At 43.3% G+C, this 13,747-nt stretch overlaps 1 protein-coding gene across 13 annotated transcripts in view; it reads right to left on the bottom strand.

Annotated features, from left to right (window-relative positions):
• The window catches only part of CIT (citron rho-interacting serine/threonine kinase), a 111,273-nt gene that overhangs the window by 73,636 nt on the left and 23,890 nt on the right, over positions 1–13,747 (bottom strand). For all 13 annotated transcript variants that reach the window (XM_083417524.1, XM_083417527.1, XM_083417525.1 and 10 more), the window contains 2 exons: positions 1,146–1,248; positions 107–250 (listed from right to left, as the gene is read on the bottom strand). In XM_083417524.1, coding sequence (XP_083273650.1) covers positions 107–250; positions 1,146–1,248 — 247 coding nt within the window. The remainder of the gene's footprint in view (positions 1–106; positions 251–1,145; positions 1,249–13,747) is intronic.

Below are 13,747 nucleotides of genomic sequence, written 5' to 3'. Positions count from 1 at the left end.
TCCTTCTTAAGCTCCCTCTGCCATATGCCTTACGGAGACATCCATAACAGAAAGGTTTTAGACCAACGGAAGTCAGTGACTTCAGGGGGAACAGGTAGAGGCTCACACTGCATTCTGTGATGTAGGTAGCCAGGTCCTGCTCAAGGAGGGATCGCTGGGTCTCGGAGGCTTTCAGTTCCACCTCCTTTTGGCTAAGTACAGCCTCCACCTCCGACACTCTGCGGTGCAAGCGCGTCATTTCCTGCTCCATCTGCAACAAACATTAAAAGGTTTAAAAGCATTTTCCAAGGGTCTACGAGCAGACAAAGGGTCGATGCACAACTCGGGAGGAAAATCTGTCTCTGGAAGAGAGACTAGGCTAGAATTCTGTTTAAAATCAAATACCATGGTTCTGCTCCTGGGGATTCACAGTTCCTTCTCAAGGAAAGGCAGTAAGTCTAAGTCACCCCATTCATTCAAGCCGCTTGTTCACATTCAGTCACTCTTCGAACCCCAGTTAGCAAAGAAGCCACAATCATTTTTTCACCTGGTTATTTTTTTTTTCTCTCCAGAGATGGGTCACTTTAGCTTTATCCCAAATCCATGTTGGACCAGAGGAGGGCTCCCCCCCATGTCCTTCTGAGGGATCAAATGTCAAGTCCAGCACGGAACAGAAAGAGAAGGAACTGCACACTCTTTAAAGTCTCTCAAAACAAAGAGAGGGGTTTAAAATGTATATCCCAGTGAGTTTTCTTTCAGCAACAGTTCTCACTGTCAAATCAGTGAAGCGGCAACAGTTACATAAGCAGAAACCGAAGGACGAAAAGAGGAAAAGAAGAAGCAGAAGAAGAGAGACTTCGTAGCGTTCAGAACAGAACCGAAGCTGCTGAGCATTTGATGGAAGAAGAAATGCCACCTGCTGGAAACCACTGCCGTCACCGCCAGGCCAAGCAAAGATCTAGAGAAAATCCAGAGCCTCCTTTTGTTATAAAATTAACGGATCTAGAAACAGACATGACCTAAACTCATCTCCCTCATCTAACTGGTGAGGAGGAAAGTGCTCCACCGAAGCTGTGGACCCATCAGCAGCATCTGGTAGGTCCTTTGGCATACACAGGTTGAAGATCCCTGGAGCAAGGTGGGAGGCTGGCCATGTAAATAAATACCTTGTGGTACTTATCCTGGGTGTCTTGCAGCTCTTTACTCTTAAGAAGGATTTTCTTTTCCATGGAGTTAATCTTGGCTGGAGAATCCAAACCCAAAGCAGACCTTTAAAGGGGAAAAAAGAACCCCAAATAATAATAATAATTTACACATATTTATGTACCACCACACCAGAGCAGTCTAAATGGTTTATAAAAAGATCATTACACACACACACATGAAACCCAAAAAAACCTGCTGTTATTTAACTTCAACTCAGAGCAGGCCCATTGAAATTAATGGATCCAAGTTAGTCAGACTATTTTCAATGGCTCTACTCTATATGATTATCATTGGATGCAACTCTGAATATCAGATAATACAACAAAAGCAAAAACATAGCACATTTTGATAATACCTTTACAGTCAGGTAAATGACTTAGTAACCCGGCCACCACATACTTTTGTTGTGGACGGACTATAAGAGACATTATTTATGGAAGATTATTTATGGATATGAGCTAAGAGCTGTTTCCTCCCAGACATTGCTGGACTACAATTCCCAACTCCCATATTCTTTGACCATTGGACATGCTGGCTGGGCCTGATGGGAGTTGGAGTCCAAAACCCCTGGAGGACCCACAGGCCCTTCCTCACCCCACCCCAGAGGATGCAAAGACCCACCAGAACATCCCTACGAACCTTGTTGGGATAGGTTGCAAGATGAATATGAGATTGCCCTAGTTACAAGAGCTGAGCCACTTTATGTTGCTATTAAGCATCACATAAAGACTTTTTTTCTGGGAAAGGTGGGTATATTATTATTTTCACAATGGCCATCACAATACATGGCAATCTTTATGGCTGCAATTTAGAAGCCAGTCAAAGGAAGTAATGGGAAAGACATGAAAAAGGTGTTGCTGAGATGGAAAGACCCCATGGGGTTTTCAACCATTAAGCACAAGCTCCACTTAGAGTACATTATTGAGGTCTAACCTAGAGGCATTACTAGTAGCTTGCACAGTGTTTGTTAGCATTAGAAGAGCAAAGTGTTAAAACTCTTCATGGGGAAAAAGAAACATCCAGAGATGTGTTTGATGGCTTGAGAAAGACTGGCCTGGTTCAGACATCACCATCTTAGTGTGACAGACCAGGCGTGGAGAACCTCTGGCCCTCCAGATGCTACTGAACTACAACTCCCATTATCCCTGGCCATTGGCCATGCTTGTTGGGGCTGATGGGAGTTGTAGTTCATTTCTCCACAACTACGACAGACAAAAGGCAGAGTAAGACCCTCTTGCCCCTTACAACCCAGCATGCAGCTCCCAGAAGGTTGCCCATGTGGGAATGTGATCCTCTGGCTCAAAATAGCTATCCCAACCCCTATACAACGTTGTTGTTTAAAAAAAATCAAAACCTACTCTACATGCCAGCACTGTACAGGGCAAACACTGAAATATTCTTTCTGGAACTGGAGCTATTTGTTGTTAGACACTTTGTATATTAAGAACTAGATTGATAAAACAGGTTTATACTCCCCCGCCCATCCTTGAACGCTTACCATAATAAAAGAAAAAGGAAACCACAACATGCACACACAAAAGCTATTCACAGCAGCACAGTCTATTTAACTAGGCAATTAATAAACTGGTTGTAGATCCCTGGAGCGAAGAGGGAAGCCAGCCATGGAAATAAATACCTTGGGGTAGTTTGAATAGCAAATGCTTACTACTAGAGGAATTTGCAGAAGCACAAATGCAAAGAAAAAGCAGGTCGCCTGTCCATACACATACACTTGCCAAGGTGCCATTGGTCACTACCTTCTTTTTGTCAGATAACAGCACCCCAAAAGTGTGGCAGCTCCCCCAACTTCAAGGTTTCCCTGACTTTGGAGTTTCTACGAGGCTTACTGCAAGATTAGGGGGAGGCCCTGCCTTTCTCCAGACTCCAGTTGGGCTTGACCGACAGCAAGTCATCCTGACATTTTCTGACCCTCCCCATGGCTCTACGTAACAGGGACACAAGTCCCAGTCTCCTTTCCACACAACTATGAATGGGGGGGACGGGGACGGACACCTGCCACACCAAGCCTTCAAAGTTTACCTATGGCATTACAAACAAGACCTTGCTTTGCTCTCTCGGAGGAATGGACAGAACCAACGGTGAAAGCACTTTGGTTGGTTAACAGAACCAATTGCTATCTGTAATTTGGTGAAATAGAATGTTTTCTCCATGAAGGCCTGCCAAACCATACCCCAGCTTAACTTTTGGGTGGTAGGCAACTTGAGATTTTTATGTTTGTTTCATCTTCGTTGCTGCTTTGGTGATATCATTGTGTTACTGTTATCCTGCTTATGCACAAGTATGTAAGAGCGGCCCTACTGGATTGGGCCAAAGACCCACCTAGTCCAGCATCTTGTTCTTACAGTGGCCAATCAGATGCCCATGGGAAGTCCATAAGCAGGACACAAACCCCCAAGTATTACTCTTCCCTCTTGTGATTCCCACCAGTATGAGTACAGAGGCATGCTGCCTTCAACAGTTGAGGGAGAACATAGCCAACATAGCCTCTGTAACCTAGTCATATTTATCTTTTCTCTCTACCCATATCACCAAATTTCTTTCTTCTTATTTCTCTGGATAATTCCTTCTGTACCTATTTGCTGGTTTCTCAAGACTTCCAGCTCCTGCTTCCACCTTCCTTATCTAGGCCTTCAAAATGTTCTTCCTGTCAAGGATCTAAGGAGCCAGCATTCCTTCTCCCTATCGTACTCTATTGTACTTTGACTCATCTCAGGCAGTCAATGTAGAGTTTCACCACCACAAATGCCACTTGCACCCATAGCAGCCCTAGGAAACTGACTTCAAGATTATAGATTTCATAGAATTATAGAGTTGGAAGGGACCCTGAGGATCATCTAGTTCAACCCCCTGCAATGCAATGAAGCTGTCCCATACAGGAATCAAACCTGCAACCTTGGTGTTATCAGTACCATGCTTTAACTAACTGAGCTTAGATTCTCCCTGGCCCACCATTTCTTAAATCAAACTGGTGGGTACCAAGGACAGGGCCTTTTCAAAGCTGGTGCTACAGCCCTATGGACATCTGCTACACACCTCTTGCTGACTTTAGCCGTGCTGCAAAAAACACTCTGCTCAGAAATCCTTTCTATGCTTAATCCTTAGTGTCTGTTTAGGATGGCCCCTTAAATTCTTTGTATTGCCTGTGTTGTAGGACACCTTGGAAACATTTTATTTTGGAAGGTACAACTGACTGACTGACTGAATGAATGAATGAAAAAGCGTTTCATCCCATTTTTAGAAGTACATACCCATCATCAACAGACTTCCTAATCTGAAGCCAGTTACTAAGGAACTACAATATGCCCAACTATAAGAGCGTTTAGTAATACGTATTCCAGTGACTACCCTGCACTGCATAATTAGGAGAGCCTGCTCCAGATAAAGAAGAACGATCAAGAGACAAAATTCTTCTAGCATAACCCAAACTAAGAAAAGGCACACAACAGGTCATATTAAAGCATGAAATGAACTTGGGCCATAACTTTGTTCCCAAACAAGCACTTACTTCAATATGCTGAATCCAGCTTCATGCAACACATGGGAAGTTGCCATACATTGAGTCAGACCATTGGTCCATTTTGCTCAATGCAATCTACACTGGCTGGCAGCAACTCTCCCGGATTTCAGGTAGGCGACATTCCCAGACCTATCTGAAGATGCTGGGGGTTGAACCTAGGACCTTTATGCAAAGCAGACACACTACCACTGAGCTATGCCCTTCCCCCAAACACCTACCCATTTCTTAGTTCTTACATTTATATAACTACTCCCGCGCCCCAGGAGCTCAAGGTGGTATATATGGTTCTCCCCTCTCCATTTTACTCTCACAACAACCCTGTGAAGTAGGTTAGGCTGAGAGACAGCAAGTGGCCCAATGTCACACCTAGTGAACTTCATGGCTGAGCGGGGACTTGAAACCTGGTCTCCAAGGTCATAGTCTGGCACTCTAACCACTACCCCACCACTGACTCTCATGTACATCATCACTAAACTGCTTTGACAGCACTGTTCACTCAAAACAAGAACTCAGATTAATGGGCAGTAGCACCACTGAAGCTATCCAAGTCACATAGGATCAGGAAACTGCAAGACTGATGCTGCTTCTCTTCAGACATCTTCATTTATAAAGGTTTCGAAGTATTGCCCTAGTTCATACAAACAGAGGCAGCAGTAGGACTGTTTCTCGACTATATCCTATCAGACTTCCAGCAGGTGACTGCAGAAGTCTTTTCCCAACCCTACCTGGAGAGACCGGGTATTGAGTCTGGAAACTTCTGAACTTCCAAATCCTCTTGGCTTTAAAAGAAGATTAGGCAAATTCATGGAGGAGAGGGCTACTGATGGCTACTAGCCACAATGGCTATGATCTGCCTCCAAAGAGAGAGGCAGTAATGCTTCTTAATATCAGTTGCTGGAAACCAAAGGAGGGGAGAGTACTCTTGTGCTCAAATCCCAGATGCAAGTGTTGCCACAGGCGCCGTGAGATCAGGATGTTAGACTAGGTGGACCATTGGCCTGATTCAGCAGGCTCTCCTTATGTTCTTAATGTATGCACAGCTCTACCCACCAAGGTACAGTCCCTCTCGGTCATGCAATACCACTTCCAGTTGCTAGTGGGGAAACGTTTGTGAACTTTACTACCCTATAGGCTATTGATATGAAATGCTTAAATTGGGGACTGATCCCTGGTTTCTTTCTCTTCCTACAGAATTTTTTCTCTTCCTCAGAACTCTATATACTCTGTTGATGGAACTACCAAAAAGCCCACTCTGCAGATCATAAAGCCCAAGAAGGCCAGTAGGGAAGGAGGTCATTTATCTGTTAACTAATTAGAAGGGGAGAATTAACTAATTTAACCCTCTGAGACCACCAATTTTGGTAGTACTAGCTTAAGTAACAGCCCATCTCACTTTTCCCTAGAACCCTTTTCACATTTAATAACTCTTCAGTACAATATAATTTAAGCGCCTAAGCCTGCTGAGGAAGTATTTTTTTCCACAGGCTGCCTAGAGTCTTTAAAATGTCTTCCATTTAATAAAAGTATAGCAAATTTGTTTTTTCCCCTACATTTCAGAACTAATTAGATTTTTTCCTACTGCAGTATATTTGAGGAAGGCTACACAGCTGGCATCCTGTAGGTTTAAGACTATTGTGGTTTGCTCCGTGTGGAGCTGCTTGTGGAGACAATCCAGAAACTTCCAGTCACCCAGTACGTTCCCTAACTGGTGTTCTTTCATTTTTTTATTCTATTCTATTTATTTATTTTTAAATTATTTTAAATGAATAGCAGCAGCTAGGATGCTTATAGCACAAGTGTGGAGGACGCCACAGGGCCAGCTAATATCTTTATGGCATGAAAACATACGGAACCTGGCCATCGCGGAAAAGATAATGCATAATATTGTTATGAACTTTGCAGGGGGGAAGGCTAGAGCCCCCTAAATGTGTTGTGGGTTTGTGCCAGATCCTCCCCATAATTCTTGGCTTTAGTAAAAGTCAGAATTAAACAAGGTTTGATTACACCGGGCCAAACACGGAAATTCCTACGTTTAGCGTATGCAAACAAACCAGGCTAGCAGGGCAGGGCCAGCTGAGTGCAAGCCTTTAAGGCTGGCATGGCCAAACTTGGCCCTCCAGTTGTTTTAGGACTACAATTCCCATCATCCCTGACCACTGGTCCTGTTAGCTAGGGATGATGGGCATTGTAGTCCCAAAACAGCTGGTGGGCCAAGTTTGGCCATGCCTGCTTTAAGGAATAAAGCAGAGTAAGTGGCCCATCAATGGAAACCATCACCAGGGCAGAAGACTCCCAGCCAGTCAACAGAGGAGGGCGGTTTCCAAGGTTACAGGGGGGGGTGTCCTTCTTTGCTGAGTGCTAGTAGACAGAGGCAAAGGCCAGGTTTAGGATTTCTAATAGGAATGCTGTAGGGCCAGGGATGTCCAACCAGTAGATTGCGATCTACCAGGTTTTTTTATACAGTCTCTTGGGAGTTGGACATGCCTGCCGTAGGCTTTGGGAGCTCCTTGGAGTCAGTCAGCAGTGAGAAGGGGGAAGAGGGGCAAAGCTCCATGTGAGCTGGGAATGACAGGCTGGAACTAAGACACACGGGGAGATGGTGTTTTGGCTGCCCTGGAATCCAATACTGCACTCCTGCAGGAAGCAAGGCTACTAGAGATGTGAATGCTTTGAACTCTCCACAGTAGATCCAGGTGTATATAAGTGCAAATAAAACCCTGTAACTTAAAGATATTAGTCTCTGCCGTACCCAATTTTCCAAGCCCAGCTTGAATCTTGTCGCTGCTAGGCAGAGTTTGGGGGTGGCGTGCAACAATATAAAAGTCTCCAAAGGTTTAGAAACCACAGAACATGTTTATGTGGTATAGTCCACATATTTCATTTCTAATGCTACAATACTTATCTCAGGACTCTTTGTCGCCACCAATGTGGAAGTGTGACAATCTTAAAAGCTTATTTACAGGTGTTTGTTCATGTTTTCTCACCTTGTACTTAAGAAAGAAACTGATGGCCCTTTATTTGAGTTTCTTCCTCTTGTGTTATTTTTTGTGCATGATTGAAAAAAAATTTATTTTACTTTTTTAAGAGTGAATTCTTACCCACCCTTCACCACAAGGTAAGAATCATATAGTATTAAAACCTAATAGAACTACTTGGAACAAACTAAAGAATATATACCAGACAATAGAGATGGTCTCTCACACACAAATAAATAAATCACACAAAAACTTGGCTGTCAATGTCCAAGCTAAAGACGAGTACCTTTTGGAACCACATTCTGCCCATCTTAGAAGAATTTCATTAGCTGTGAAGTTGTTTCAGGACCATGAAAACCCTAGACTAGAGAGTCTTGATTAAGGGTGTTTCAGAAAAAACCCACTCCCATACAAGCTCCCCACCCCTTTCAAGGCGTTAAGGTCTTTGGATGAGACCCTGCTATGGTTTACCACTCAAAATGGGCCTTTTTAGGTAATGGAATATCACCTGCCACCAGTGTTCCCCTTGAAGTCCACAAGGTGGGCCCATTCCTGTGGTTTTTTGATGAAAGGTTTGATGAGCTATAGCCAATCTTTTTTTTAAAAAAAATCCTTTTGCTGCCTTGAAAGTTTTTAATGGGTCCCGACTGTTACTAAATGGTGTTGTAGATGTCACTGTTTACATTGCTTGTAAACAACCTGGTTGGTCTATTGGGGGGCAGAAAGGCAGTTAGGAAACAAAAATAAAAATTAGCCATCTCCTGCAAAGGCTTGCTCTAAATCCTCAAGAGGGCTTTCATGCAAGAGCATCTTCTACAGTCTCTGTCAAAACATTAACTAACCAATATTATCATATATTTGCAAAAGCATGCAAACTATTGCATTGCTTGAACCATGGATGTTTGCCACCTTGGGCTACTTTGGGAGGAAGAGTCGGACAGAAATAAATAAAATAAATAAATAAGCTTGAGCTTGTGGCAGGCGAGCACAACAGCACCCACCAGCCCTGTCTACAACTTCAGCTTCCTTTGTGTTCATCTGATGCAATCTCTACAGTACACAGGGCAGAATTCCATATGCATAGGCTTAAGAATGCGTGTGACTTTGGACATTGTCACAACTCCTAATGCCGAGATGCAGTGATCATGCATTGGAGCCAATGAGGCTATATGGCGCGGGATGGAGGAAGAGAGATGATCCCAATGTGATACCTTAGTTTACACCATTGATGTCGGGAACCTGTGGCCCTCCAGATGTTCATCAGCATGACCAATGGTCAGAGATGCTGGGAGTTTTTGTCCAACACCTTCAGAGAGGACCACAGGTTCCACATCCCTGCTTTACACACACATTAATAGGCTGAGTAAATGCTGGTTTTCTCCAAAGCCAGGAACCAGTTTCCAATGCGGAAAGTGTTTTATTTACCAAATTCTTGAGAACCCCAGTTCCTGCTTAAAAAGAAATTCCATTTTCTATCCCTCATCAATGTACCTCAGTTACAGCAACACATAAACAGCAGCTTTTAGAGGGTCACTGAACAGGAAGCCTCAGATGTTTAAGGAACTTAGCAGACCAGCTGATGACATTTTTCAAGGCTTGAATCAAGACTGTGGGTGGTTCTCTCATGACAAGGAAAATCAGCCCATATAGACATTCTCCCACCAGTTCTCAGCTCATTAAAGTACTTAGTTTGGTAATTACCGTATTTTTTGCACCATAATACTCACTTTTTTCCTCCTAGAAAGTAAGGGGAAATGTCTGTGCGTGTTATGGAGTGAATGCCTACGGATGACTGGGGGATCTGCTGCAGTAGTGAGCAGAGGATCCATGGTTACAGCCTGCACCAAAAAAATCACGCACCCACTGTTGCCTGGGGCCACAATGGTGCAAAAACATGGTTACAAAGCATGGATCCACATGGATCCTCAGGATTTTTGCATTGGGCTACCCCAAACTCACCGTCAGATCACATGTCTGTGGCCGCAGCATGAACCACAAAAATCATACATCCACTGTTTCGTTTAGAATATTTTTTATCTTGTTTTCCTCCTCTAAAAACTATGTGCGTGTTATGGTCGGGTGCGTGTTATAGAGCGAAAAATACGGTAGTTCTAAGCAGTCCTTGCCAAGACATCTCACTGGTTGAAGCAGAGCTGAACTCCACACACAGCTCACAGGAAGATAGCAACCCATGTACCACTTCAGACTGTAGGTGGGGGATCACATGACAGAATGCCCCTATCTAGTGATACCAAAATAAATTCCCTGCATGTAGAAAACGAGAATGTCGACAACAGTCTTTCCCCTGATATGCTAGTTTTCTATGTGCAGGGAATTTTAGTTACTTCATTTGTAGGGAGCGCCCTTGCATTGTAAGACTCCTTGTACCAGCACTCCAGAGTGGTACACGCCAGACACAGGTTACCACCACCTCAGTGAAAGCAAGGCCCAAGATTGCACAAGGTCAGGATTCAGCTTCAGAGCTTGCTGCCCTCTCTCATCCCCCTCCTATACTTGATGGCAACAGCAACCCTGCAAATGCCATCACTTTCCTAAGCAGTGCACTAATGTGTTATTAAGACAAGGGAGATTTCACACTCCAGCATGGGTGGCACTGTGTCACATCCATGCTCGCTAATTCAATCCCTGTCTAGTGTCTACTAAACAAGCAGTTATTGATCAAAATAAATCAAGGCAAGCCCATGGCCTTGTGATTTGCAAGATGAAGTCTATAAGCAATGGACTGTGTTACAACCCAGAATTTTCCTTATCAACTGGAATGCCACACAGCTTTTCTGAATGTGGAATTACGAAATTCTGGTTTCAAATCTGCGTGAAACCAGGATTCCTGGTCACTGACAGGCACCTGAGACCCGAAGCAACTCAGATGGATCTCAGTGGGGAGTTCAGTCCTTGTATCCAATGTCTGTCTAGCTCACAATAGGTCTGTTGAAATTGGTAGACCTGACTAACGTACAATGTTTTTAAATGTGTTGGAAGCCACCCAGAGTGGCTGGAGCAACCCAGCCAGTTGGGCAGGGTATAAATAATAAAATTATTATTATCATTATTATTAACTTTAATAAATTAATTTCAATTAGTCAAACTGAGTAGGACTAATGTTGGGTAGAATCCTTGTTCTCCCACACAACATACTTATCTAAAATGCCCCAGTTGACAAGCCTGCTGTTGAGAAATGTCAGTTAACAAGCAGAAGGACACCGTTCCTTATTATTCCAGGTGACCCAAGCACTCACAGAAGCATCCTAATCTTCTGAAATTCACTTTATCTTTTCTACATGAAATATATAGCCATTCTTATAAGACATCAAAAATGATAATGGTATTCAAGACCGAAAAATGAGAAGGGCAATTAAAATCATCGCTTCCAGATGTATGGCCATCTCATAAGCACCTCTCTCATTATTTTAAAGGGCAAGCTTATCAACCATTTCTATGCACAATGTCTAGGCTCTTGTTTCATCTCAATAGCTGGAAGACCCTGTTGACTGAGAAGTACCTGCCATACTCCACAGTTAAGAAAAATGGTTCCCCAAATTTTAAAAATACACAGAGCATATCAACACCACATAAGTAGTGTGGCACACACTATTGTCATTTCCTCTCCCTAGGGAATTCTGGGAGCTAGTTCTGTGAGGAGGGAGTAAAGCTTTCCACCAGAGAATTTGCAGCAACTGCACGACACTACAATTCCCATGATTCTTTGGGGGAAGCCATTTCACTTAAACCAATATAAAACTCTATAACGGTCTGCAGCAGTGCTATTTTTCTGGAAAAAGAGGTGCCGGAACTCAGCATGAACACCTCCCTCGTTCTCTTAGAATGGCAATGGCACCCACCTGAGAGGTGCCGGAACTGAGTTCCGGCTGAAAAAAGCCCTGGTCTGCAGTATAAAATAAATCCAGAGAATCAGAACGTCTAGGCATATTCAGCAACACGACTTGGAATCTTGAGAGGTTTCCTAAAACTATCGTAACTGACCTTGCTACTTTTTAATTATGCCATTTGAAGATGCTGCACCTAGCCAGAAACAGACAATTAATCCTCTGGTTCTGACAATAAATGACAATAAATAAACAGTATCTACCGGATGTACATGGAATTAGTGCAATACGTTTGTTAACGTTTCTCTTTAAGAAATATCTGCTGTTGCAAGAAAATCTTACTAAATCTGAATGAAATCATTTTCAATGTATCCTAAAAATTATAAGGTAACCACAGAAACTGTCCAGCATCCAAGCCAAAGCAAATCAACCACAACCCTTTACTGTACAGGCATTGCCTTCTCACGCATCCAAGATAGTCTTCACCAAGTTGCATGCCCATGTCGGAGGTGAAAAAAATCCATCGGACAGCCAAGCTATCCCATGGGTCATCAATAAACTAATGCCATAAAACATGATCCGTAAGTCAATGAACGCAATATGCAATCTGGACTTCCAGATCAACTAAAATGGCTCAAGTATCCTGGCAACAATGGTCTATATGTCTCTGTACTGAGATCTATAATCTCTGGACCAGATCATACCAAAGAGTTTCATCTACTGGTCTCCAACTCAGTGCTAAATATTAATAGCAGCATTTGTAAAATGCTTTCAGATGTTCAGAGCACTCTCTTATACATTATCTTGTTGCAATCCTTACAACAATCCTGCGAGGTAAGCTGATGCAATTAGCTGCACAAGGCAGATGGGGGCCACAGGCTGAGAGAGAGATGCTTGCCCACAGCCAGGACATGATTTTATGGAAGAGGCAAGATTCAAACCAATGCCTTAGCCACTCTTTATTTCTATTGCAATCGGAGCAGATGTTCTGGAGCACAATTTAAAGTCTCAGGGAAAGTCTCTGATCTTTTATTTCAAGATCTTAATTGTTAATTTGATCACTATTCCTAGTCTTATCTTCAGCTTCCAAAATTTACATTTTAAAAAAAATATAAATTACCTCCTTGATTAAAGGTTCATTTGTAAGAAACAGTAAAAGCCCCGGGAAATTGCCCTGCTGGATCAGACTAAAATGACTAGAAGTCTCTGGGCAGTCGGATGTGAAGGCGACAGCCTCTATTTTATTTTATGCCCCCAGCATTAGGTATTCACAGAGGTATACTGCCTCTGAGCATGGAGGTTTCAGCCAATAGCCATGGATAACCTCCACGAATCAGCCAATATAAACCCCACCGTTCCATCACATAGGTAGCAGCACTCAAGACGTCTAGTGTGAAAAGGAAGATCTCCAGTCTAGCAACCATCTTCCTAGTTCTTATCGGAACATTTTAAAAAGCTTTTCAGGAGCGACAATGCCAAAATTGAGCACAAAAGACATCAAGTGAGGATTGTCTCACTGGCGCAGAGGCAACAGCACCACCTTCCAATTCCTGCTTGGTACTCCCTTGTCTTCCTCCCCCTCCAGAAAAGAGACACCTGCGAGTAGGAGGACACCACAGGCAGTCAAGAAGCTCCCTTCTAATTGCTGGCCTATTTAAGGTTCCTCTCTGACTCATAACACTGGGAACATCGTTGGTGCCAGGAGAGAAATCAGATTTGGTTTCCAGGCTTCTCTTTTAAACAGATCATCTTCCACACATGCCCCAAGAGTTCACATTTAAGAAATATAGAGACCTGATTTGGTTAGACTTTCCACCCCATAATACAACTTGCATTATACTGAGACATCGGGGGCGGCTAACAGCACACTGTACATGGAATCCCAAGGAAAGTCTCTGCATTTATCTGACCGGCAACCCTATAGCTGTTCTTCAATTGGACGTGCTATATACTCATGCTTTACTTCTGGGCAGTAGCGGCAAAAAAAATTAAGGGCCCACCAGACCAGAAGGGGCATCATTATACAACTGATACTCTTCCCTGTACCACTGTCGTATAGGACCTTCTATCTTCCCATAAGACATCCAATCGCTATGGACCTCTGCATCATCCATCCTGCAGCTCCAATGCCTCTTTTGACCATGAGTTTTGTCGATACCTTGCTCCCAGTTTCAATGGGTAACCTGAGCTGCTAGTTTGCTCCC

This window comes from Podarcis tiliguerta, assembly GCF_965153285.1.
Source record: "Podarcis tiliguerta genome assembly, chromosome: 16".
Classification (NCBI taxonomy): Eukaryota; Metazoa; Chordata; class Lepidosauria; order Squamata; family Lacertidae; genus Podarcis; species Podarcis tiliguerta.
The sequence above is the reverse complement of the archived record's forward strand: the minus strand, read 5'-3'. Positions and strand labels throughout refer to the sequence as shown.